This window comes from Neopsephotus bourkii, unplaced genomic scaffold, assembly GCF_033783945.1.
Source record: "Neopsephotus bourkii isolate Nb327-2 ecotype Australia unplaced genomic scaffold, CSIRO-AGI_Nbou_v1 NB_668, whole genome shotgun sequence".
Classification (NCBI taxonomy): Eukaryota; Metazoa; Chordata; class Aves; order Psittaciformes; family Psittacidae; genus Neopsephotus; species Neopsephotus bourkii.
This window is the reverse complement of record NW_026901167.1, coordinates 2756674-2783700: the sequence shown is the minus strand read 5'-3', so window position 1 is coordinate 2783700 and position 27027 is coordinate 2756674. Positions and strand designations below refer to the sequence as shown.

General features: G+C 59.5%; 1 protein-coding gene across 6 annotated transcripts in view; it reads right to left on the bottom strand.

Annotated features, from left to right (window-relative positions):
* Nucleotides 1-5169: 5169 nt before the first annotated feature.
* Nucleotides 5170-27027, bottom strand: part of NLGN3 (neuroligin 3) — a 41111-nt gene continuing 19253 nt past the window's right edge. For 3 of the 6 annotated variants that reach the window (XM_061353341.1, XM_061353342.1, XM_061353343.1), the window contains exons 3-8: nt 25934-25993; nt 18364-18423; nt 15672-15821; nt 13860-14045; nt 7260-8049; nt 5170-6853 (exon numbers count right to left, since the gene is read on the bottom strand). In XM_061353341.1, coding sequence (XP_061209325.1) covers nt 6016-6853; nt 7260-8049; nt 13860-14045; nt 15672-15821; nt 18364-18423; nt 25934-25993 — 2084 coding nt within the window. In that variant the 3' untranslated portion in view covers nt 5170-6015. Of the gene's footprint in view, nt 6854-7259; nt 8050-13859; nt 14046-15671; nt 15822-18363; nt 18424-25933; nt 25994-26731; nt 26781-27027 lie in introns of all 6 variants that reach the window. The other 3 variants (XM_061353346.1, XM_061353344.1, XM_061353345.1) reach the window with 3 other exon arrangements.

Below are 27027 nucleotides of genomic sequence, written 5' to 3'. Positions count from 1 at the left end.
GCATTGGGGGCGCCTGGTGGGCGGTCAGACTGGTGGGCACTGGGGGATTTGGCGGGGCTGGTGCAGGAGTCAGGCTGGAGGGGAGCCCTCAGGGTGCTGGGGGTCAGGCTGAGGGGTCTGGGGACAGCGAGGCTGGAGGGGCCGTGGTCGCCATTTGCGCCCCCCCGTGGCGGTAGGGGGCGCTGCGGGGCCGGGCCGAGCGGACGTCGGGGCCGCGCGTGCCCGAGGGGGCTCAGCGCGTGGGAGCGGGCCTGAAAGCATCCTGGAAAAGGGAGAAAACCCCGAGTCAGGGTCAGCGGCAGGAGGGAGCTGCTGCTGCCCCCCACTGCTGCCCCCCACTGCTGCTGCTGCCCCCCACTGCTGCTGCCCCCCAGTGCTGCCCCCCACTGCTGCTGCTGCCCCCCACTGCTGCCCCCCACTGCTGCTGCTGCCCCCCACTGCTGCTGACCCCCCACTGCTGCTGCCCCCCACTGCTGCTGCTGCCCCCCAGTTCTGCTGACCCCCCACTGCTGCTGCTGCCCCCCACTGCTGCTGACCCCCACTGCTGCTGCTGCCCCCCACTGCTGCCCCCCACTGCTGCTGCTGCCCCCCACTGCTGCTGACCCCCCACTGCTGCTGCCCCCCACTGCTGCTGCCCCCCACTGCTGCTGCTGCCCCCCACTGCTGCCCCCCACTGCTGCTGCCCCCCACTGCTGCTGCCCCCCACTGCTGCTGACCCCCCACTGCTGCTGCCCCCCACTGCTGCTGCTGCCCCCCAGTTCTGCTGACCCCCCACTGCTGCTGCTGCCCCCCACTGCTGCTGACCCCCACTGCTGCCCACTGCTGCTGTCCGCTCTGCTGCCTGTTCCCCCACTGCTGCTGCTGCCCCCCACTGCTGCCCCCACTGCTGCTGCTGCCCCCCAGTGCTGCTGACCCCCCACTGCTGCTGCTGCCCCCCACTGCTGCTGACCCCCACTGCTGCTGCTGCCCCCCACTGCTGCCCCCCACTGCTGCCCCCCAGTGCTGCTGACCCCCCACTGCTGCTGCCCCCCACTGCTCCCCCACTGCTGCTGCTCCCCACTGCTGCTGACCCCCCACTGCTGCTGCCCCCCGCTGCTGCTGCTGCCCCCCACTGCTGCTGACCCCCCACTGCTGCTGCCCCCCACTGCTGCCCCCCACTGCTGCTGCTGCCCCCACTGCTGCTGACCCCCCACTGCTGCTGCCCCCCGCTGCTGCTGCTGCCCCCCCTGCTGCTGCCCCCCCACTGCTGCTGCCCCCCACTGCTGCCCCCCCCACTGCTGCTGCTGCCCCCCACTGCTGCTGCCCCCCCACTGCTGCCCCCCACTGCTGCCCCCCCCCCTGCTGCTGCTGCCCCCCACTGCTGCTGACCCCCCACTGCTGCTGCCGCCCCCCACTGCTGCCCCCCCTCCCCCCCCCCCCCCCGCTGTCCTCAGCGGGAGGTTATGGGAGGACCAGAAGCGCCGGAGATGGGCGGAAGCGGGTAGTACCCTCCCCTGCCCGGGGCGGCCGCTGACCTCCGGGCCCGGTCTCCGGCACTGGCACCAGTTAGCAAAGCGGTTGTGCAAAAACCACCGGTCAAGGGCAGGCTGTACGAAGCCTGGAGCTGAAGCTGCCTCCAGTGAGCGGAAAACTGCCCCACCTGTGCCCATAGGGACCAGTAACGGGCTCTTTGTTAATGACGTTAGTTACGAAGTTAATAGGGTATCTGAAGTTCTGAAGTTGCAAGTGAAGAGCTCGAGGATGTGGGTGCGTCACGTGCAGACAAGCTGATGAGATGGGCAGGGCTGAGCCAACATCTGGATGGTGGGACCAGAGTGATGCGGCTACTGGCACCTTGCTAGGGAGAGACCTCAGAGCCCAGCAGCCTGCGAGGAAACCCAGCTCCAACCACTGCTGAAGCATCCCCGCTGCAAAGAGGCAACGGGTGCTGCAGAGCTGGCTCTCAGAGCTCCCTTGCTCCTGCTGTCCTGCCCCAAGCATGGCTCAGCCTGGATGGCTGTGGATGGTGGCTGGTGCGTGTGTGTATGGGTGTGGATGGTGTAGGGCCACCAGGCATCCAGGCTTGAGCTGGTGGCAGGACAGGAGTCCCTGGATCAACACTGCTGTCCTCAGAGACAAACCCCCTGGTTTGAGTTTTACCTCTACTTGGGAAGGGCATTGGCAGCAGGTGAGCACAGAAATCCGTTGTGCCACTGCAGCATGGGGCAGAGTGGGTTGCAGCGCATGCTGTAACAGCTTGTCCTGCCAACAGTAGGTCTGCTGTCCTGGGTGCATCAGGGACCACTGTCCCAGTGATGCTGCTGTGCAGAGCAACATCCCTGCCCTCCTGCGGGCTGCGGCTCCTGGAGCAGGAAGGAGCCAGGTACAGTTCACTCATCCCCTCCCCATGCCAGGGAGGCCTTTGTGGTACAGTTTCCTCACGTTTCTCTTTGACAGCAGCCTTGAAGATCATAGAACTATAGAATGGTTTCGGTTGGAAGGGACCTTAAAGCTCATCCGGTTCAAACCGCTGCCATGAGCACGGGCACCTTCCACTAAAGTAGGTTGCTCCAAGCCCCTTCCAACTTGGCCTTGAACACTACCATGGATGAGGCAGCTCTGGGCGATGTCCTGTGAAGCTGAGGATGTCCCACAATCATCATGGAGATGTTAACGGCGTGTTCCCTCTGGGACACGATGTCCCCTGGGCTTTGTCAGGTCTCCAAAGAACGCTGTTAATGGTCAAGGACACCCTGGACAGATGGCAAACTCAGGAGTTTTGCAAAGACAGTAGTGTAATAGCAACGTGTCATCTGTCACCAGATTACCTTTGGGGTTCTAGCCGGGGTGGCCATGCTGGGACATAGGCACAGCAGGAAGCGAGGGCTCTGCAAGGATGAGGCCAGAATGGCAGGGCAAACCCCTGTTGTGGGGCCCTTCAGAAGGGTGCTAGGCACCACAGTGTAGGCAGCTGGCAATGCCAACATCACCTGGATGGGCCGCTGGCCACCAGGCTGGGCTGGCGCTGCTGCTTGCAACAAGGCAAGGGGGCTGTTGTTGGAGCTGCGCTGCAGAGCATCAGCATTTCTATGGAAACCTGACCCTGTGGCGTGATGTGAGGTTTTCACCTTGGTTTCTCTCCCAGCTGGTCATCAGGCAGGGGCACTTGGTGGCTGCAATGGAGGGCACTGGGATGGCAGCCGTGGGGCTGCCAGGTGGTTTGGACCAGAGCAGCCAGCAGTTGGGGCAGCACTGGAAGGGGCTGCAGGTCTGGATTCAGATGAGCAGCTCTCCTTTGCCCAGAGCTGAGCCTGCAGGGAGCAGTTATGTCTGTTGGCATGGAAAAGACCAGGGGAAGGCAGCCCCAAACGCTGGGCATCAGAGCCCTATCACAGCTCGGCTCTGTGGCTACTGCCCCCCAGTGTCCCTGCCCTTGGTGGCACAGCACAGCATGGCATGTCACCCGGCCTGACACTGGTACCTTCCCCACCCTCTCCATATGCCCCATGGTGAGGGGTCCACCACCATCCCTGGCTGGTGCTCCCAGGGCATGTCCATGCTGCTGGCCACGTGCTGCTGTTCCAGAGCACAGGGACCAGGCTGGCAGGGGCTGCAGGACCCCTGCATTGGGCAGCACTGGGGGATCTGGCACAGGGGCTGGATCACGGTGCTGGGTGGGGTGACATGTGCCAGTGGCATTGTAGCTGCAATGGGCTCCTGGGACAGCAGGGCAGATCCCTCCATGCAGTCCCCCACTGTCCCTTGCCTGCCGCCTGCCCCCTGCCCCTCTGGCTTGGGGCTCAGCCCTGGCTCTGCTGCCTGCATGCTGCCTGCTGGCAATTCAGGCCCCATGCCTGGTTTCCATGGCAACTCCAGCTGAAATTACATTAAAAAGAAATGAAACCAGCAGCTTTTCTGTTTGGCAAGCAGGGGGAAGGGAGCTGGGTTGGGAAAAATGGGGGGGTAGGGGAAGATGAGATCCCACGTGGTGGTGGGGCAGCAGGGCTGGTGGCATGCGGGGACCCCCCACCCTGCAGCACGTGGGTCCCCCAGTGCTGGTTTGCATGCGTGCTGTGCTGGGGTGATCCCAGGGCCCTCCGGCTGTACCCGCAGTGGGGGTGCCACAGACATGGGGACTGCCCAGACCCCCTGGCAGCAGGCACAGGCATGGCCCCCCCAGCCCCTGCACGCTCCAAGAAGACGCTAAGACACACTACTATTAAAAATATCACTTCTGTTTTATTTGGAATCTGTTACTTTGCGCGGGTGACAGGGTATAAATACATTCTCCAATGAGGATCCTCAGCCCTGCCCGGGGCTGTGCGAGGGCGCAGGGCCGGGATGTGCTGGCCCCAGGTTGTAGGGCCAGCCGGCACCGGTGCGTCACGGCTGCCAGCTCTGGCAGCGTCTGCCAGCCGGACCGACTGCACAGGGACAAGTTATGGTGTCCCCACAGGACCCAATCCTTCCTCATGCCTCCCCAGGCCCTGCCCTGGGGGCCAGTGCCCACCATGGGGGAAGCTGCGACTGGGCTGCCCCTGTGGGCTCCCACACCCAGATGCACCAAAACCTTGAGCCCTGCCACCTGCAGCTGCCTGCGGTTCCGAGGCCACCACCAGCCCCGCGGGTGTCCCAGCCCCTTCACCCCCGGTTGCCCACTCAGGCAGCCCTGCTCTATGCCAGCTGCATGCCCCTGATGCCAGAGCTGGGGTCACCCCACGATGGGGGGAAGGCCCAAGCAGAAGCAAGGCGGGCAGCAGAGTAGCTGTAGGTGAGCAGCTTCACCCTAACCCTGCCAGTGCCCCCAGTGCTGCACACCCTGCCCCAAGCTGCAAACCACTGGCGGGCAGGGAGGGCACAGCTGCCTGTGGGCAGTGGTGAAGAGATCTGGGATGCTCCCAAGGGAGCAGGGTACGCGGGGGACCACTGGGACATGGTGCTGAGGGTCTGCCCTGGCTTTCGGAGTGCAGGCAGATGGTGCTCACGGCAGTCAGTGCCCCTGCGGGGTGGTGGCTGGCAGGGGCTGTGGTGGCAGCAGGGAGTCCGGCCCATGGGGTTGGCTGTTTGGCTGAAACACGTGGGCATGGGCAACAGAGGAGGGAGAATATCAAAAATACAAAAGAGGGCAGGAGGCAGCACCCTGCCTGGTGCCCGCAGGGGCCGTGGGGCGCCAGCACCGTGTGCACAAGCTGGCTTCCAACTGGCTTTTTATTTCGTATCAAGAACACTTGGTTTTAAAATCTTTACAAAGGACAAAACGCGGCGACTCCGTTAGTTGTGTAAAGAACTAAAGATCTGCTTAAAAAACGTCTCTGCAAAGAGAAACAACTGACACAAAAGAGATTCTCTGCAGCGCAAAGAGGGGTGGATGCGCCAAGTCTCCAGCCCGGGGCTCTGCGCCCAGGGTCCCCAGCCCCGGCACTGGCCCCAGCGCCCGCACCCAGCACGAGGCCAGGTCTCTGGGCCCTGCCTGCTCCCTCTGCCTGTAGCACCATGGCCCACGGCCGCTTCCCAACACAGGGAAGGAGCGGATTCCAGGGCACTGGGGATGCCAAGCTGCCCAAGGATGCTGTGCACCAGTTGAGGGGATGCCCAGCCCCACTCCTCGCTCCTCATCCATCCAGAGGTGCTCAGCAGGCAGAGCACTGGAGATGCGATCGCCCTGGGGGAGGCACAGCCCTGGCGCACGGAGCCCCGTGGCTGCAGCCAGCGGGGTCCCCTCCTGTCTGCCTGTGCCAGGGCATGGGCGCAGGGGCTGCTCTGTGTCCCCCCCTGCATCCCAGCAGCACCCCCAGGCGACCCGTGGGGGAGCAGGGAGAGTCAAAGCACTTCTCGAGAGTTAGATAGGAACGAAAGAAAGCGCTGCGGGGGAGCGGCCCCGGCCGCGCTGGGACCCCGCAGGTCTCCGGCTGCAGAGCCGCACCATCCACGGCACTGCCTCTCTGCCCGGGGAGCTCCGCTGGCCCCAGCAGTCCCTCTGCCAGTGTCTGTGCGTGCATGTGCGTGCGTGCATGCGTGTGCGCGGGTGGCGGGCGGCTATACCCGCGTGGTGGAGTGTGAGTGCGGGAGCCCCGTGCTGTTGAAGCCGGCGGTGAAGGTGTTGTAGGGGTGCAGGGTCTGCAGCCCCACCAGCGAGTTGGGGATCATAGTGATGGTGTTGGGGGTCATGAGCGGGATGTCATCTGGAGAGCGGCGCAGGGTGAGGGTGTAGTCGGGCAGAGCAGCCAGGCGCAGGGCATCGTGAGGCGGCACAGCCTCGCACTCGTGGTGGCCCTGGCTCACCTGCAGGGACGGCATCTCCTCGTCCGGCGCATGGACCATGTCGTTGGCAGCACCACGCTGGGGGCTGGGCTGCCGGTGTGTGTCCTGCCGGCGCTTGTCCTTGCGGTAGTAGAGGGCGGCAAAGGCCAGCACGTTGAGGAAGAGAAGGGAGGCGCCCACGGCGATGGTGACGCTCAGCTCCGTGGAGTAGTCCCGGGGGCTCTCGAGCAGGGTGCCTGCCTCTTGCTCTGGGCTCCACTTCTCCTTCCCGTTGTCGCTGTTGTAGGCAGGTGAGATGGCAGGGCGCTTGGTGGTCCAGATCTTGCCATTGGGGCGGCGGGTGATGTGGGAGTTCTGCGTGGTGTCAGGGGGCGGCACTTTGGTGGTGGTGGAGGTGTAGTGGAACATATCGTGCAGGTTGTAGAGGTGGGGGACGAGGTGCTTCCAGAAAGCCACCTTGGTGGCCCGGTAGTGGTCACGTACCCGTGGCTTCAGCCCGATGTGCAGGTACAGCTGGTCACGGGGGTTGTACTTGGACCAGGCCACCTCCTCAAACCGATTGGCCTTGGTGTGGATGAACTTGGTGTCCTGGGGGACGGGCTTGTTGGGGTCCCTGCAAAACACAGGCAAAACAAAGCTAGCACTGGGAAAACCAGAGATGAGAAAGGAGAGCCAGACACAGAAATGGAAGCTGGGGGGACCTTTGCCAGTGGTGGCAAAGTGGGGGCTGGTGAAAGCTCCTGTGTAGCTGGGCAGCACTCCAATCCCCATCAAGTCTTATGCACGAGGACAAATGGCCAACCAATCTCCCCACCCCTGCGCTTGGTGGGGTCCTGTTCCAGGGGCTAGCCTGTGCTCAGCTTTTCTCTGTGCCCTGACCTCACTGGAGGTGAAGCACACAAACCTCTGGGCACAGGGGCTTCAGTGTTCCACACCAGGCAGGACACCCCCCAGGCCCCCCCCCCCGAACAGCTCCAAGGGGTGCAGCTCCCCCAGGCGCAGCACCCATCCCCACTCACCCTGTCTTGGCAAAGTTGGTCCAGTAGGTCATCACCACAGCGCTGAGCATGATGTCATTCTTGGAGAAGTTGCAGGGAAAGAGATCTGTGGGGCCAATCATGGGGATCCCGAACACGTAAGGCACCTCATCCCCGTGGGCTGCGTCAGACCATGCAGGCTTCATCAGGCTCTGGCAGTGGTGGTAGAAGGCGTAGAAGTAGGTGGGGGAGCCATAGCGAGCGTGCAGGTCGGCCGTCACCACCGATGGCTCTACCCACTGGTGGTCAGTGAAGAGGGCCACCAGAGTCTTGCGACGTGTCTCAGGGTTGTCCCTGTCGGCCCAGTCTGTGTACATGAACTTGATGGTCTCCCGCAAGGTGTCCTTGCCCTCAGGGTAGCCATACAAGTTGTCTACAAAGTTGGAGACTGAATAGTCAAAGTCACTGCCTGAGACACCGTCCTCAGGGTCCACCACACCCTCCACGAACTTCAGGCCCTCCCCTTGGTTGACCCCCAGCATGATATCATAGTTGAGGAACTCGCCCTGCTCCATCAGGATCTCTGGGTCATCTGGGATCACATCCCCATCAATGACAGGCCCAAAGGCCACGTGGTAGCGAGCTGGCTGGATGTCTTGCTCCACCAGCTCCTTGGCACTCTTCTGCCGCAGGCAGTCCACCATGTCCACTGTGTCCAGTACGTTGCAACCCACCTTGTCAGCCAGCATGCTGGTGTACTTCACGGGCTGGTAGTTCACTGCCCAGCTGGAGAGTGCGGAGCCGCTCTGGATGATGGCTCTCTGGAAGAGACCTGAAAGACAGGCAAGGGGCAGAGGAAGCTCACAGTGCTGTTCCAACACCCCAGCGCTGCAGTGTGGGACGCAGCATGGACAGGGCTCCTTGGACCCCTGCAAGGAGCCAGCTCTCCAGCCCATACCTGGCCCTGACCCGGGCTGTGCTGTCTTCTGAGGCAGGCTCACACAGAGGGTCAGCTCAGGCCACTGAGTGCCAGGGTGATGACTGGGCATGCAGCAGGTTCTCCTGGCAGCAACCAAGGGCTGCTGTGCTCCCACTGCAGGGGATGGCCTGGCACCCCTCTGCTGTGGGGAGGAGTGGGGCCATGGCTACATCACAGCCTGGCCCCACTGAGCAGCTCCCTGGACAGGTCCAGGCCCCCCAGGGTGTCCTGAGCCCCGAGGGCATGTGCTGCCCCACTCAGAGCATCCTCCAGCCCAAGGTGGCCTCATGGAGCAGCGTGGCTGCAGGCTGGCAGCAGCAGGAGTTAATGCCTGCTTGGGGACAATTAACCCTGCATGTCCCACCCTACTGCTTTGTCAGGGTCCCCCTCACCCCCTCCCTGCTGCTTCCTGCCCAGCTGGGGCTGCTCGGTGCCAATCCAGCCCTGCAGAAGCACGCTGCCAGATGCACAAAGAGGGCCTTTCTGCCACCGGGAACACAGAGGGAGTGGACTTTCGCCCTGGAAAACGGGGCCACAAAGGCCCTGGCCCAGGCGGAGGAATGCGTGGCTACACTCCAACCCCATGTCAATGGCGCTTGTGCTGGGAATACAAAGGGCGGTGAGGAAGTGGAGCCTCCGGGGCCGTGAAAGGCAGCCAGGCTTGGGGTGCACCCTGGGGTCCCTGCTTTTGGGCCATCCCCCTCTGGCACCCTGGGTGCTGTCTGCGCCCTTGTCAGACCCTGACATTAGCTTGCCATGAGGGACTGTCTCAGGCGGTCCCTGAAAGCTGCTGGCACAGCAGGATGGTGGCTGTGAGGCTGCCCCTGGCCCCCTGAATCATGGAGTGCCTACATGAAACTCCCCGTGCAACCAAGGCCGTGTCACCCTGCAGGGGAAAGCATGCACCTTCCTCCAGCAGAAGTGTCTGGAGGCTCCTGGCTCCCAGCCACCATGCCCATAGCTCTTGTCTGTACTCACAGTCCTTGCTCTGCCAAGTACCTGGTGTACAGTCCCATGCACTGGGACAAAGGGAAGTCACAAGCTCTGTTTGTCACCTCCTGCTGCCCTAGAAAGCTGTAACCAGCCCACAGGCTGGAGACTGGCCATGGGCTTGCTTGCTTTGCAGCGTCACCCATGTGCCAACGGGCCAGGATGGTGGTTTCCAGTCTCTCAGGAGATGCTGTCCCAGCAACAGCTATCACTCCCTGCCAGCAGCATCACTTCCCAGAGGGACTCACCAGACTGGGCTCTGCCACTGCTCACCCCTGTCTGCAGAAGCACAGGCAGCTGGTGTCACCAACTGGCTGTGTCCCTGACAGCGTCCCTTTGCTGTGTCTCTGCATGGCCATGTCCCGGTCCAGGAGGACCCAGGAGTGTGTGAGAGCCCAGTCCTGCCATGCCCTCCTGCTCCATGCCAGCACCCCACTGAAGCCCAATAAGCATCCCAGGGAGGCATTGCCACGCTGCAGCTCACCCCAGCGCTCACCAGCTTGCTGGGGCCCGGGCAGGAAGGTGCAGCTCTGTCTTCTCTGTCTGATCCCCTCCAAGGTGAGGGTCCCAACACCTCTCGGGTCCTGCAGAGCTGGCTGCCACAGCAGAGTGAAGCCAGAGTGGGGCCAGGGCTGTGCCAGCTGGTGCCTCGTGCTGCAGGCTGCCACCAGCTCTTGACTTCCCCTCTGAGACTAGAAACACCTCTGGGGTTGTCTGTGCCAAGCCGCACTCCAAGCAGGGTGCTGGGTGCCTTGTCCAGTTGAGCACACACAGAGCTGGCAGTGAAGGGCACCAGTCCCCACAGAGCAGGAGATGGGGCAAAGGAAATATAAGAGGTTTGCACAGCAGTGACTGCTCCTGCCCCAGCATGGCCTGGGGAGAGAAGCAGCACTTTGGTGAGGAACCAACCCACCTACATGGGCTGAGGCTGGCAGGGAAGCCATGGGTGTCCCTGGCAGCCAGACACAGCATGTGCTGCAGCAGCCTCCAGCATCTGCCTCTTGTAGCACCTGGCAGAGCAGGCACAAATTAGCAGCTTCATTAATAGCTCTTGATCAAAATGAGTTTTATTTTGATGCAATAGAAACAAATCTGCCTGGTCTTCATGGTGCATCTCAGTGCAGTTTCCCTACCCTGCTCCAGTGCTGGCTGCCCTCTCTCTGGGAAGATGAGTGCTCTGGAGCAGAGCTTTTTTGAGGTCATTTCATGGCCTTTTGCTTTGATGAAACACTGCAGTACTGGGCACTCCCTTCCTGCCTCACAGCATTTACAGCTGGCAGCAGCTCCCCTGCCACAGCAGGGAGGGTGCCAGGCACCCAGCGCCACTGTGATGCCCAGGGAACCACACCACAGGCAATGGGCCCGGATGGGGCAGCAAAGGACATGGCAGGCAGATGCAGTGCTTAGTGGCAGAAAGCCAAATGTCACTTGAGAAGCACTACACTGGCACAACAGTGTTTTTTATGGCTGGAAAGTTGGGGAGCAGCCCCTCCATCCCCAGCCTCTCTCCATGCTGCTCCCTTCAACCCAGGCTACCTAGGCAGCCAAGCACACAGACCTGCTTCCTAAGAGGTGTCACCATCTGGCCATGAAACCCAGTCTACAACCTTAGGGGCATTCTGGCTTCTGGGTGCCCTGCCAGAAGCAGGGCAAGGCAAGAACCCAATCCCATACAGGAGACTCCTGGACCGAAACCACATCCCTGCAATCTCTGCCTGCCTCCAGGCACTCCTGTAAGAAGTACTATGAATGCATTACACCTGGCATCCCCCCCCTGGCCTTTCACAATCAGCATGAGCAAAGAAAACCCTTTTTCCTATGTTGGCCATGGGGATAATCAGGGGCTGAAGCACCTCCCATATAAAGACAGGCTGAGAACACTAGCGTAGTTCAGCCTGGAAAAGAGAAGCTATGAGGAGACCTCAGAGCAGCTTTCAAGTGTCTGAAGAGGGCTACATGAATGCAGGAGAGGAACTCTTCATTAGGGACTGTACTGATTGGACAAGGGGTGAGGGGTTCAAACTGAAACAGGGTAAATTCAGGTTAGATCTAAGGCAGAAGCTCTCCCCTGTGAGGGTGCTGAGGCGCTGGCACAGGGTGCCCAGAGAAGCTGTGGCTGCCCCATCCCTGGCAGTGCTCAAGGCCAGGTTGGACACAGGGGCTTGGAGCAAGCTGCTCCAGTGGAAGGGGTCCCTGCCCGTGGCAGGGGTTGGAACTGGATGATCTTAAGGTCCTTTCCAACCCAAACCATTCCATGATTCTTTCTGCAGGAGCTTTCAGCCTATGAAATACTCTCTGCCCCTGTGCCCACTCAGCCAGGGGTGACTGCACAGGGGTAGAAGGGCACACAGAGCTCTAGGTGTCCACACAGGGGTGGCACAGGCCCCTGCAGCTGCAGGGCATTCCCTGCCCTGCCCACTGCTCAGAAATCTGCAAAGATCTACTTGTGCTCCTTTCCTACACACTACTCAACATCTAACACAAGCAAAACATCCTCTGCTTTTATCTGCCAGAAGCATCTCCTCCTGTGTGCTAAAGAGCTGCTGCCTGCCCAGTGCACCTTTCAGGAGCTGAGAGTCCTACCCCAGAAGCCCCAAAAGCAGTGAGGTCCTGCCCTGCTCTGGCACTGCATCATCCTCAGTGGCTCTGTACGTATAACTCACATTTTCTCGAAGCTTATTGTAGTCTAATACCCATTAATATTTCCCCAAGCCAACAGCCCCAGGAGCATCCTGCTCAGGAGCTGGCACAGGGGAGCAGGATGATGGAGGGGGTCACTTCAGGCGCTGGGTGCTCCTGCAGGAGTACAGACAGAGCACAAGTGTCCTGAGCACCCTGCAGCAGCAGGGAAAGGGGCTCACCCAGAACAGACGTGTCCTGAGCAGGCAACACAGCTCCGTATGTGCTGTCAGCTTTGGGAAGCGGCTGTCCACCAGGTCCAGACGTGCCTCTGTTGTCAGGTCTGTGGGGCAGAGCATCCAGAGCTCTGATCCCTGGGGAGCCAAGGGTTGCCCAGCAGTGGGAGCAGCCACCCCCAGAGCAGGAGCATTCTGCACAGGGTGAGTTCGTGCTGGCTGTGTCCTGGCCCCAGCACAGAGGGAGCACGGAACCTGGTGGGTTATCCCATGCTTGGGATATCCCCCCACCCCGAAAGCTCTGGAGCCCCTCTGCATTCTCTGAGCCCCTGAGCCATGGCAGCATGTCTCAGCCTCTCCAGTTCTCTGGCCTATCCAAGGAGAGGCTGGCAGCTGGCTATGACCACTGGGCACCCTGATGGGCAGCAGGGATATGCTCCTGGGGAAGGGTCATCAGTGGGAAGCAGAGCCCAGTGCAGCAGTGGGTCTGTACATGGGGGTGGGCAAATGGTGTGCTGGAATCAGGCAAGTTTAACGAGAAAGAGCAGCTGGATAAGACTGGGAGAGGTGTTTTGGGCTTGCCTTTGACTCCATGGTGCACCAGCATCCTACGATGTAGGTGTCAGGTCTGGGTTCAGCAGGATGCTGCCCTTCATTACCTATCATGAGGACAAGCTCTGCCACCTCTTACCACAGCTAACACCAGCAGCCCCTGCAAACCTCCACATCGAGTACTGCCAGGCAGACTGTGATGCTGGTGCTGGTGCAGCCACCTTTGCAGCAGCCTTGTCTGAGATCACTCCTGCTTTCAGTACTGGGGCAATCAGTCCATCAGCGGCCACCTGGGCCAGAGGAAGGCTTTGCAAGCAGCCTGGCCAGTGCCAGACTCCTCCCATAAACCCTCCACCTTGTCACCAGCACTGCTGAAGGGCTCCATTCCTGTGTGGTTCCCAGGCTCTTGAGCTGGGCTGCAGCTCTTTCCAACAGCTTCAAGTGCAATTGTGTGCATCGCTGAGGTGCAAACTCATGCCCGTATCCATTGCCCTTATGCATAATCTTCTCTCTTGCACTATGCTTGGAGGCACAGCACTGGAAGAGGGATGCACCCTCATACAAAGCCCTGTGACCAAGACTCTGGCAGGCTGCTTACCTGTGGACCAATTCAGGCTTTGTGCCTGCCATTTCCTTTAGGACATTTGCTGAGAACACCTCTACTCCCATGGTTAATTTTTTTCCTAGTGTTCAATGTAAGTATCTTTGTGGGTGGTTTACATGCATTTGCTCTTATGCCAACAATCTTCTAGCATAAGGAATTCATTTCTTTATCTAGAGTAAACACTCTGCTATATTTACAGATATCAACCGTATCACTTCCACTGTGTTTCCACAGCTAGCCCAGTCTCACAAGACGGGGTGCTCCATGCCTCCCCAGGCTCAGGTCCGGCTTCCCCTCTATTCCAGCATGAATGCCTTTCCGAGCACTGCAATCTGTGCTCTCAGTACCCTGCAAGATGCCCTGCACCCCCTCCACACCTGCACACGGGCAAGGAGCTGCAGGAGGGGTCCCCACCTCTCCCCACACCCAGGTGCTCGACCTGAGCTGCAGCCCCATGTGCTGGGAGCACCAGCTCCATTCCTGGCTCCCATGTGCTCGGCTGCTGGCCTCTGCCTGCCCATGATGAGAAGGTTTAGCTTCCCAGCCCTGGGTTCCCCTCTCACCAGTGACTAGTTAAACCGCAGGCCTAACTCGGCTGGGGTGGCTGCTGGTACCAGCTTAGATCAGCAGCCGCAGCGTCCTCAGGCACAGCTGGCACCTACCTTCAGAGTGGTGGGAGAGGGTGAGCAGGCTGACACAGGAGGCACCGATGCCGGAACCGAAGACGGTGATCCGCAAGGGATCTCCCCCAAAGAAGGCGATGTTCTCACTGACCCAGCGCAGCGCCTGTATCTGATCCAGCAGCCCGTAATTGCCCTTGGCAGCCTGGTCCCCCGTGCTCAGGAACCCTGTGAGCCAAGGGGAGCCTGGTTAGGGGTGTGGAAGCAGGGGGTATCCTGACCTCCCACCTCCCTTCCCTGGGCCTAGAGGAGCTTCTGCAGGACCCTGTCCTACCACAGCATGAGACCCCACTACCAAGAAAGTCCTGTGAGCACTAAGCTGGAGAGGGGACACCACTGAGCTCCAGCCAGCCTCTGTGCAGCACAGAGGGGTGAAGGGCTGTGAGTGATGGGCATGAAGCCTCATCCTACCCTTGCCCCACCACCTGTGCTAATAAAAGGTCAAGACACCTCATGCATGCTCCAAGGAAAGACGAGAAAGCAGTGGTGGCTGCAGGCAGGCCGAGTGTGGGCACAGCCAATGCTTTCCGTGGACTAGCAATGCAAACTAGCATTTGCTCTATAAATGTAAGGAGGTGGGCTGGGCAGAGGGGAACCCACTGCAGCTTAAAATACAATGTCTCGCAGTGAGGAAGATGCTGAGGAATGCTTTCAATAGCAAAGGCAACACCCAAGATAAGCTATCAGTGTTTCATTTGCTTTGACTCAAAGAAGGAAGCCAAAACCAGGGTGCTGAGGTAAAATCCAGGCAGGTAACCCTGGCAGGCAGGGAGCGGCACTGGTGCTGCTGCTCCAGCACTGGAAGTGCTCTGGCCAGGCACACTGCACCACCTCAATGGAGATGATAACGACACCATTAAAGTCTTATTTCATATTGTGATGTATGTCTCTTAAATTTGCACCTATCTGTCTTAAGAGAGTTGACTTTAAATATTGAAACATCTTGAATAGGCTTGTTTTTACTGGAAAGCCTGTTTTAACTGTCATCTTTCCCCAGGAGACTATGGGGTCTGGAGGCTGCCAGGGAGATGTGCTGCCATGGGTACTGGTCAGGAGCCCAGCTGTGCCACATTGGATGGCTTGGGAGAGAGAGAGCTGGCCCTGCAGCAGTTTGACTGAGAAGGAGCTCTCCTCAAATCTACGCACCCCTTGTTCTACCTGCTGCTAAGGGAAGCAGCAGCGATGCTCCAGGCAGATCTCATGTCCCAAGTCATGGGGGGTTCTGCTGCAGCAGACAGGGGATAGCACTGCCTTTTGACCCTCTGCCCCCATTTCACCTCCTTAGGTCATCAGGGCTCATGAGATCAGAACTGTGACCCTCCTCTATACGGCACCCGACACCTTTCTGTGACCCCTTCTGCAGAAAGCCAGGACACGGTGGGGGGCTGCAGGGGTCCCAGTAGCTCAGCTGGCGTGGGGACAGCCCGTGCGTGGGGAGGGAGAGCTGCTGGGGTCCCAAGGGCAGCCAGGCCGTACCACTGACAGCTCACTGCTCTGAGCCCTCTCAGGAGGAGATGCTGGGTAAGCACATTTATTATTTATTTAACTGCAGAGCAATATTTGCTTTCAGCTGAGCCAGGTTGTGTAAATGCGCCTGGAGGGGGCCAGTGCCAGGAACCAGACCCCACTGCACCCCAGTGTGCAGGGCAGAGGGCGGGGGCAGCCTGTTACACTGCAGCTCCCATCCTGTTGGGTCCCATTCCTCCCAACACCCCCTTCCCGTCTGGTTCTGCACCCACCAGCTGTGGGTGCTGGTCCCACTGCCCTGCTGCGCCCATGCTGGCCAGCCCGTACCAAGCACTCCAACGCGGTAGTTCAGGGTGATGACAATCACGTTCCCGTAGCTGGCCAGGACGCTGCCATCTATCATGTTCCCTGTGCCCTCCATGTATGAGCCACCGTGGATATACACCATTACCGGCTTGGCCCCGCTGTCCCGGATGTCTGGAAGGAGAGGCGGTTAAACACAGGACCCTGCTGATGGCTGCAGTACCTGCCCCACAGGCAGACCAAGGACGAGGGCAATGCCAGCTGCCAGGACTGGGGACAGGGGCTTAGAAACCAAACCCAGAGCTCTCCTGGTGGTCACAGCATGAACCTCCAAGGCCAGCAACTGCTGAACCATCTTTGCCAGCCCCTTTCTGCACCACCTCCACACTGCTGTCCCCCTGGGGGTCTCAGCACATGTGGGAGAGGTGCCGGCTGTACCCGGCTGCTCTGGATGCGTGCGGGAGCTAGACCAACGGCACCTCTGTTGTGGGTGGGAGTTGCAGATTCCAGCCCCAGGATGCAGCCCCATGTCCTGTCTTTGGCTGGACCCAAGCCCTCAGCTCCAGGAGTCCTGGAAGCTGGCATTGCAGGGGGGCAGGGACGGGGGTGTGCAGGACCTGGAAGGCAGCAGGGGCAGTTGTGGGTGCTCCAACATCTGGCTCTCCCCACACCCCCCATTCCCGTCTGTCCTGGTAAGGTAGAAACCTGCCAGCTGCCTGACTGTGAACCCATGGCACCCCAGTGCCCAGACACACACATGGTGATGAGGCAGAAAGTGTGTGCATGTGTGCGTGTCAGGGAGGTGAGCAGTATCCAGACGAGGACAGGGCATGAGGCATGGAGTGACACTGGGGAATGGGACCCTGAGGGCTGAGGAGGAAGGACCGTGGGAGCCTAGGGGACAGGGAGCAGCCACACTCCCTCTCTCGACTAGCCCTGTCCAGGGGAGCATCCTTCCCCTTCTGCCCCACTGGCCTAGGGTCCCTCCTGGAGCCAAGCCCAGGCACAAGGGAAGAACACCCATGCTCCACTCCTGGTCCCTCTCACCTGTGTCTGATGGAAGAGGTGGTTGCAGCTGTGGTGCCCAGCCCTGATGGACTCTGCCCTCCCTCATGCTCACTTGCACCCAGCACCTCGCTCTGGCAGGCTGCATTGCCTGCGGGGGCTGCTCACGGGCTGCTCGCTGCCGGGCCCGGCACCAGGCACCAGGCAGGAGCCAGCCCCACCGCAGGGGGTACACGCAGGTACAGCAGCACCGCACAGCAGTAGGGATGCTTGGCCAGGGATGCTCAGCACCTAACCCCTGCCCACGTGCACACCTCCCTGTGTCTTGCCCATGGCAGAGGGCTGCTGACGGGTACCTCTCACATCCCCACCTCCAGCTGTGGCCTGAGGCATGGCTAAGGGTGGCCACCCTTCCATATGGAAAAGCTCTTCCACCCAGGAGAATCAGCATATGCCAAGACCTGTGCTGGCGCTTTTTCTGTTGCCAGGATGAAGCCAGGCAAATGCACAGACCTGAGGAGCAAAAAGCGTTTGCAGGGCCTCCGGGACAGACATTGCCCAAGCAGCAGAGCTACAGCAGGACAACTCTTCCCAGAAACCACCTGCTTGAAATGCGAAGTGCAGGTACATCCATGTCTGGCTCCTCTCCTCCCTGTCACATGCTCTCGCCGGCGTACAAAGGGACTTCCTTGCAGCAGAATGGCAGCAATGTACAGACGTACCACAGTGGCTCCCAATGGCTGCAGCATGTTTTAGTGTGCAGGATTTAGCACAGTTAAGTTACTTAGGCTGAATGCCAGTTTATACCCTGGTACAAGAGATCCTGGGCCACAGGTCAGTGGGAGAAAACAATGGGGCTGTGGTCCTGCCAAGGAAAAAGCTTTTCATCTGTTTCCTAAACGCCATCTGCCAGGTTGCGCTTGAGCTGCACGGGGACTCCTGCACACCATGAGGATTTACTGTCCTTGCGCATTAGGGCTGCACCCTGGCCAACCTCTCCTGCTGCCTCCTCTTCCCATCCCTGCAGCCAAACACACCGGCTCCACACCCTGCAGATGAACAGCCCTGGTTCACTAAAAATAGCTTATTCTGCAGCTCGCTCAGCCCTGGCTCAGCTCTAGAATCACATCTGCTGAAAGCTCACTCGCTCTGCCTCAGCCGGTGCTTCTGCTCTGGTGGCAAGCAAGACCTTGCTCATGTTGAGCACAGGAGAGAACTGAACAGAAACCGTGTCCAAGCGGACTGTGGGTCTCCTGCGCACGGCCCTGCAGGTGCCAAGGTTGCCAAGCTGCTGGCATGGCCACTCCACGGCAATGCCCGCGGCAGGCCTGGACGCGGGAGGAGGTCGCTGGCTCCCAGCTGCATGTCACCGAGTCCAGAGGGATGAGGCTGGTGGTGGGGTGTGACTGGGCTCAGGGTGGAATGGGCCCAGGTGCCCCAGGGCACCCCTCCTCCAGGCTGCCGTGCTTCCTGCCTGCCCTCGCTCAAGTGGGAGCCACCTTCTCCTACGGCAGAAGACACCCCACAAGCTTCTCCCCCTGCCCGGGGAGGGGAAGGGCCTGGGCGCCTGCACAGCCAGCCAGCCTGCCCCCCGCCTGTGCCCGCCTGCGGCACACGGACACACACAGGGCTCCCTGGGGATGGCAGCGGGTGGCAGGCAAACGGAGTCGCTTTGCATGTCATGCAGTGGCAGCCTCAAGCACAGAAATACCTTCGTCTTCATCACCGTCATTATCCGCTAAGTCCTCGCCCTGTTTCTTAGCGCTGGTTCCTAGGGACCAAACACGAGGAGACAGAACAGAAAGGAAAACAAAACCAAAACGAAACAAAAAAGTAAACCAAAACAACAAGAAAAAAGAACAAAACAACAAAAGAGAATTCAAAAATAGCGTGATAGCAGAGCTGCTGGGGCCTGGCCTGTGCCCCACAGCACCGCTGGTACTCACACTGCGCCTCTCCCAGCGCCAGGGCAGCGGCAGCACCGCCCCGGGACCCGCTTCACCCGGGCCCCTTCCCCGCTCCTGCACGGGGCCTGTGGCAGCACCAGCGCTGGTGCTGGCTCAGCCTTCGCAGGCGCTCGCTGTGTCCCAGCCTGGCCCCACGTGCGTGCAGCCCCTCGGCTCCTGGCACCAGGGCAAGGCTCCTCTCCCCGGTGCAAGCAGGACCCCTGCTCCCAGCTCTGCTGCCCCTGAGCAGAGCCATCCCTGCCAACAGACCAGCCACGGGAAGGGCTGCCCTGGGCGGCCTCTGGCCACCACCTGGGATCCTGCTTGTCAGCGCCACGCAGCACATGGCTGCTCCTGCCTGGCACAGCTACGCCACAGACCACGAGTGCCGTGGCACGAGCCCACCACGGCACGCTGCAGGGAGCCGTTGTGACGGGCACCTCCGTGCACGGCCCAGCTGTCCTGTACCAACTCCCTTGCTCGGAGACTAGGCACACGTGTGACTGATTGCAAAGGCACCAACCAACTGGCCACAGTCAAGGCAGAACCCTAAAAATACTGATTTCTGTAACATCCTGAATGCCTTCCAGTTGTTGCACGGTGCTTAGCAAGCCCATGGTGCCAGGGCCAGCAACATCAGCCCAGCACTGGGGGATGGCACATCCTGAGCACCGAACACGTCACCTCCTGAGCTGCATGCTGCTGGCGTGAGCCAGATGTGGCCTTTGGGCTGGCAGGGAACAGACCCAGTGCAGAGCTTTACCAAGGCTCCGTGCCCTTGTGGGCACAAAGCTGAGGAGTGCCATCAGCCCCAGATTTCAGGAAGAGGCTGCAGTGCTGTTACCCCTTTAGAGCTGCAGAGTAGCACCTGCAGTCCTCTGCTGCCCGGTGCCTGCCCCAACCAAGATCCCTGGGTGCGGGTGCCTTCGGCAGTGACAGCAGGGTTTCCCCAGGGCAGGACTGCCTGCCCTGTGCCTGCGCTGCCCCGGGACCTCCCCCAGACACACAGGGCTGCGGGATCCTGCCAGGCACCCGCTGATCCCTGCTGCGATCACCAGCAGGGCCCATCACCACTGCAGCAAGGGATCTGCACGGTCTCCAGCAAGGCTCCTGTGAGCAAGGGGCAGCCCCACAGCCGGACTGAACTACAATGAGGTGAGTACAGGACAGAAAGACCAGTTATTCCTATTGCCACACTGGGAGTGGGATCCTGCAGGCGACCCAGGTGACGGATAACAGAAATGGCAGCGTGGAGTGGGACAGGGTTTGAATTTAAAAAGGATTTGTGATAGGGGAGTGAGATTTCTGAAACGGCTGCGGGGCAGCCCCATCAGGGCAAGATGCTTGCACAGCACCTTAAGCAGATGTGACCCGGAGTCAGCAGCAAGGACCAGAAGTCTAGAAAAATCCCTTTTAAAGGACTGAAAAACCTGCAGGCATGAAAAGCTTGCAGGAGGTGGGTCACCTGAATCCTGCGAGCATCCCAGCACAGGAAAGGCCACTGCGAGGTGGTGAGGTGGAGAAGCAACTGCCCCTCCACTGTGCAGAGCACAGGCAGCCCTGGGGCTATCCAAGGCAGCCTGAAGCCGGATGAGAAGGTAAGCAAGCTCTGGCAGAACGGCCTGGTGTGACCAGGTGAGACACACGCTGCCAGGAAGAGGTGAGGTGGAGCTGCTCCTGCCTGGGGCAGGGATGGATCTGCTGTCTCCAGTGCCATCCTCATTTCCTCTGAGTTCACCTCCCAGCCTGCCCCCTCCATGCCCCAGCCCTGCCTCCCTGCCTCCTGCTTCACCACCCAGCCGTCCTCTGAGCTCCTCACATCACTCTCCTGTTTTCACTCAACACCACTCCCATCCCTGCAAGCTCTCGCCCCAGCCACCCAGCCCCAGAATCCCCCTTACTGCTACCTCCTTCCCTCCCCGCCCTCCCGTCAGCCTCTTTGCAGGAGGCTGCAAGCTTTACCTACTGCATCTTCATTAGGAAGAGCTGCAAGCCCAGAAAGCAGAATGCGAAGTACGTGTGCAACATTGGCTCATGGATGCTGTGCGCCAGCCTCCTTGGGACCGCTCAGGGTTTTCTCTGATAAAGACCGCAGACACAAGCCTTCGTCCGCACTGTGCCTCAGAGCTGGGAAGCCCATCACATGCAGCTAGAGATCCCTTTCCACTGCCAAGGGCCCTGGTGCTGTTAAAGCCTTGGGATCAGCTGGACTGCAGCCCTCCAGCCTGGTCTCCTTCAGGAGACAAAGGTCTCCACGCAGTCAGGGGTGGAGGAACCAGCTATGAGGAGCTGTCAGGTTGTAAGATAGGGCAGTGTACGACATCCCTGTGACCTGAGCAAGTGTCCTGGCCGAGCAGGGTGGGGTCTGGCTGGAGACTGCTGCCCTGGAGCCTAGGGATGGCTGGGACAAGCCTAAAGTAACCTCAGCTACACACGCCACAGAAGGGACAGTAGAAAGCAGTGCTGGGAAGCTAAGCAAAGCAGGAGCGCAGTAATGCAGACCAGGGGGAACAGTGGCAGTATGTGGGCATGGCAGACGCAAAGCACGAGCCTTCCCCACCAGCAGGAAGGTGCTGGGGTAGTGGGGACTATGGGGAACACAGGCTGCTGCAACCAGCAGGCTCTTTGCCTCTCGCTATATTGTTCACCTCCACAAGGACCGACTGACGCCACACAGCTCCTGAGAGCAACTACAGCTTTGCTTCCTTCACCCATGTCTTACACATTGCTACATTACCTCCCTCCAGTGGTTATTGCCATGTTCAAGGACACCAGGAGATCATAGAATGGCTGAGATTGGAATGGACCATCAGAGGTCATCTAGTCCAACCTCCCTGCTCAAGCAGGGTCACCTAAAGCGCATCACTCAGAACAGTGTCCAGACAGCTCTTGAGTATCTCCATGGAAGGAGACTTCACAACCCACCCAGATACTTATTCTAATGCTCAATCACAGTAAAAAAATTCTTCCTCATGTTCAGGTGGACCCACTTCCTGTGATTTGATTTATACCTGCTGCCTCTCCTCCTATTGCATGGCATCACCAAGAAAAGACTGGCTCCATCCTCTTGACACCCTCCCTTCAGATACCTCTATATGTTGATCAGATCCCCCCCGAGATTTCTCTAAGCTAAACAGATCCAGCTCCCTCAGCCTTTCCTCATATGAGAGGTGTTCCAGACCCTTAATCAATCTAGTAGCCCTTTGCTGGGCTTGCTCCAGGAGCTTCATGTCACACTTATACTGGGGAGCTCAGAACTGGCCACCATGCTCCAGGTGAAGCCTCACCAGGAGTGAGTAGAGAGAGACGGTCACCTCTCTTGACCCACTCTTCCTAATGCAGCTCAGGACACCAGTGCTCTTGGCCACAAGGGCACATTGCTGACTTATGACAACTTGTCCACCAGGACCCCCAGGTCCAGAGATCTTCCTCTGTACTGGCAAAGGTCACCACACAGAGCCACAGAGCACCCACCCTCATGAGGATGGGTTTAAGATTATGGATTCAAGCTAGAAAAAACAAAAGGCCTCGAGGCTCTTCCTTCCTTTTCCCATCAAAAATGTCTTCCACTCACCCAGTGTGAATGCCTGTTGTTCCACTTCACTGTAAGCTGACTGTGAAGTGACATTGTTCGGGCTGATAGGAAGAATGCACACGGTCTTATCTGAAGGCTCTAGGAAGATTTAAGCTCAAGTTCAGTAAAAAATAAAATCACTTGCCCTGAAGGAGGGGCATCCGCACGAGATTTGTGCTATCTTAAGTAAACTGTGCCAACAGCACTGACACCAGTGCAAACAGAGATAAAGGAGGCTGAGGAGCCTCAGTCCTTGGAGCCTCTGTGATCAGCATGGCGTGGATCAGAGAAGAGCAGGAACCTGAGCTGACACTTTTCCTGACCCAGACATCTGCTCAGGGTGGCTGTGGGCAGCCCCAGCACCCCCTCCTCAGTGTAGGAGGCACTCACACAGTTGCACATGGGGAGCAGCACCCCCCAGCAGCTACCATGCCTGATGGCCACATCCAGTCAGAGGCAGACACGCTGGTGGTCAGATCGGCTCAGGTGCTCCTCCAGGACTGACAAGGAATAGGACCAGGGCTGATGGCAGCTGCTGACCCTGCTGCTGCACCACCCCACAGGCAGGGGCAGCTGCCTTGGGACCTGTGTTGGGTGGCCCTTGCTCCAGGACTGCAGCATCCTGCAGTACTGCCCTGCCCCTCCCTGTCCGTGGGTGATGTAGAGGACTAATTTCCATCCTTTAGCGCACTCCATAAAAGCACTTCATCTCACGCTCTGCTGCCCCCACCAGCACAAACACCCACCCTCACCTCTGCAAATCACACCCTAGGAGCACCAGGCCAGCCCTGCAAGCTTCCAGGTTTCACAGGAGGCTGGTGAGAAGCCTTCCAGCAAGGGAGCACTGCAGGAGTCACACAGCCATAGGGAAGCCTCAGCCAGTACTTGGACACGTTTACTCCTTGGAAAGCAGTGGAGAAGCCACAATGCTTCTCCCACGACGCAGGTGAAGTGCATCTCGAGCCCAGGAGCTGCTGGGAGCTCCAGCCAGCCTTGCACACCTGGACTGGCACATCTGTCCCTGCAGCTTCGTGGACTCTGCACAGCCCAACTAGAGAGATTAGGGCAGTAAAAACTGGGGAGGGCTGCTATGTGCAGGGCAGCCACACCTTTCCCCTCTGAAAATGTCATCAACCTGCTCAGAGAATCATGGAATGGGTTGGGTTGAAGGGACCTTAAATCTCCTCCAGCTCCAACCCCTGCCACGGGCAGGGACCCCTTCCACTGGAGCACCTTGCTCCAAGCCCCTGTGTCCAACCTGGCCTTGAGCACTGCCAGGGATGGGGCAGCCACAGCTTCTCTGGGCACCCTGTGCCAGCGCCTCAGCACCCTCACAGGGAAGGCCTGCCCAGACTGGTGGCGAAGGAAAGGGAAAAGCAGCTCCCACCAGAGCCAAGGATAGGCTTCAAGTGCTGGCAGCACAAAGCAAAGGGCAGAGCTGTGGTTTGCACATAGGGTCTGTACCGTGTGTGCGTCCTGTTCAGGTGGACAGCATTATTTTCACAGAAAACTTGAGTCTCAGTGCTACCAGCTCCCCTGGCACCATCCATGCCTTGCTCCCAGTGAAGGGACCGGTGTGCATGGAGGAGACTGGCACATAGCAAATATCCATATAGGAAATTATTGTGGGCAACTGGGTCTGGAAATGGAGACATTTTTTTTGTCAAAGGGATAAATTCTGATAAATTCTCAGTCCTTTGGCTGCTGTGGAATATGCTGAGCTTAGGAGTGGCAGAAATAACGGAAAGTCCATTGAGGTGGGAGCTGAGGCATTTTAAACTGCCAAAATACTGCTCTGTGAGAGGAGAGCTTATTCACTGCTCGTATGTGGCCTTACAAATAATAATCATTACTATTCCAGAACAAGCCAGTGTTCAAATGACACAGCCCAAAACAATCAGCACTGTAGGTGCATGATCCTTACCTCAGGCACTCCTAACGGATGCACAAATGAGGGACTGGGAACCCCGTGTCTCATCACAAGGGACTCAGTTTGAGCCAATGGCAGTGTCCATGTTTGGGTGCTTTAATTATCAGCACATCATGCCTGGATTCCCAAGCGGCCGACTGGGGAGATCTGCTGGTCCCTGAGCCAGCAGAGCCCAGTGGGGGCAGAGGGCACATCAGGGAGGTGACCAGAGGCAGCTGCAGATGGGCTGCAAAGAAACTGTGCCCATGAGCAGAGCTGACAGGGAGGCAGAACCAGGAGATGAGCGTGCCTGAGATGTTTCACTGTGTCTTATAGCACCCCCCTCCTCCAGCCATAATGCAGACCCTGCTTCCTTGGCGCTGGCCTACAGCAGGGATGGAGGGGGTCCGCCAGCCCCAGCAGCCGGTGGGAGGGCCGGGAGAGGAAGCGCTTTGAAGTGGCTGGTGATCGCTGGCACAGCCAGCTCCGGAGGCAGCGTGCAAAGACTCCCTAATGCAGCAGCCCTTTCAGGGCCAGCCTTGGCACTCAAGAGGGATGGCATGTGAATAGCCAGGGCAGCAACAGGAAAAGCAAAGCAAAGAAATCCAGGAACAAACCTCGGGGAAACGGCTGGAAGGAAAGTGCTCCCCAAACATCCAAGCCCAGCTGCGCCGGCCCTACCAACCTCAGGGGTGCAGGGAGGTGGAGGCTGGGATGCAGGGACCCCCTGCCCACCAGACACCCCCTCCCTGTGCTGAGCCTTCCAGAAGAGCGTGGCTGTTTGTCTGCCCACACATCCGACCTGGGGACACACAGAGCAGCCCAGGCTCTCCCTGCCTGCAAGGGGGTCATGCAGTGGGGTGGGCAAAGTCTTGTGTCCAGCAAGCAGCTGAGCCAGCTCCCATTTGCCTGTCTCCACTCCCTAGCCCACATCACTGGCTAGGAACACAGGATCACTTTGGGGCAAGGGGGCTGAGCTTTGCCCTTTGTCCCAGTGCAGTAAGATGAGCCCCGTGTAGCCCTGGGGATGGAGACAAAGCAAAGCAGAAATGTGTCTGAGCTGGAAGTGCTTGGCTGGGGCTTGGGAAGCATGCTATGCCAGGGGTGGAGAGCAGGTCCTCACTGGCAGGGTTGGCAGAAGCACAGGAGCGTGAGCAGCATTGGCAGGACCATGAGCTGAGGCAGAACATAGAATCCCAGACTGGTCTGGGTTGGAAGAGACCTTAAAGCTCATCTGGTTCCAACCCCCTGCCACAGGCAGAGACACTCTCCACTAGAGCAGGTAGCATTTATGCAGCCAGAAGATGCTTTTAACCAAGGAAATTTGGATGCAAAATGACCAGGGATGCAGCAGGGTAATTCCTTATCTCAGGGTGGGCTGCAGGCCCCCATCACACTCATGCTTCCCTGAGGGGGTTTATACACCCCAGAGGGGGAATGCATCCATAAGAGATGGGTGCATTTAAGTGCTACCTGGCATCAGAGGCCCTCATTCCCAGGGACTGGGAGGCTGCTGGTGCCACTGGGATGAAGGCTCAGTCCCAGAGAAGCTGTTCTGAAAGGCCTGGGGCAATGTGAGCATCCTCCTCTGACCTGCTCCCGGACCTGTGCTCCCGGCCGGCACCAGTCCCAGCTCCCATGGCCAGGGAGCAGAGGTGGCTGGAGCGTCTGTGTGGCTCCTTGGAGTGGGAACTGTGGGACAGCAGGATGGGCTGCTCAGAGGGCCCGCGGTCTGGGTGGCGGCACAGAGAGGTGCCGGAGGAGAATGCTGCGGCCAGGGACCGGCCAAGCACCCTCTCGCTCTCTCTCTCTTTCCTTTCTGTGCCTCTCTGCCGGTCGCCTTGCTACATACCTCCTTTCCTACATATTTTCTTGTTGGGCTTTCGGGTGCATTCCTTGGAAATCCGTTTTACTGTAAAATGAATAAAATACTACAAAATAACAGGAGGCTCCACGGGTGGGAGTGGGCATGCAATCACAACCCCCTGCCACCCTCCCGCCACCCCCGGGACCGCGGGAGGTGGGGAGGGAGCGTTGCCGTGGGAGGAAAACTCTGGGCCAGCCGTGCTGGGCAGGCAGGAAGGCACGATGCATCCCGTGGCCAAGGGCCCCGGGGACAGAGGAGCAGAGCCAGTCGGCCTGGGAAAAGCCACCGGCCCCCCAGGCTGCCCCACTGCATGCAGCAGACCCAGTGCAGGTCCCTTCCAGACTGCTGAAAACCCCCGGGGGCTCCTGTTGCGGTGAGGCTCGGGTGGGCGCACGGGCAGGCGCTGCCTCCGCTGCCCTCTACTTACAGTTCAGGTGGGATCTCCTACAAAGGAAAAGGTTAGACAAGGAGGCACCCGGCCCCACTCAGCCTCACCCCAACAGGACTGTGCCCGTGGGTCCCTGGCACCCCAGGCTCGTTGCTCCACTGCTGTTCCGCCGGCAGAAAGGGGAGCAGCCAAGCCATGTGCCTGCCAGTGCCCCAAACTCCCATCGCTACCAGGGCCCGGAAAAGGGCTCCGAGGCCCCTTCCTTGCCAGAGCACCTTCCCAGGGAGAGGCAGAGAGTGTTCCTCCCAGCCGCAGCCCACACCCACAACTAGCGCATGGACCTGGGGAGGGTGGGAAGCAGGGAGGGACGAACCCGAACCAACTCAAGACAGAACCTGGCACTCGGCGCCTGGGGAGCACAAACCAGCTTGTCACTCTGTGGATCTGCGGTCAGAGAGTCGGATTCAGATTTAGCACCACAAGAGAGGAACCGGTGACAATGCCATGGAGGTGGAGGGAGGGGGAGCAGGGAGGTGGCGGAGGAGCAGGAGCACGCGAGACAGAGATGGTAGCTGAGGGCAAGAAGGCGAGCTGCGTGGCTGGAGAAAGCTCTAAACAGACAGACAGCATGCTGCAGGGTCCACAACCGCATGCTTCAAACACAACACCCAGGTGAGACCAACCACTGCTG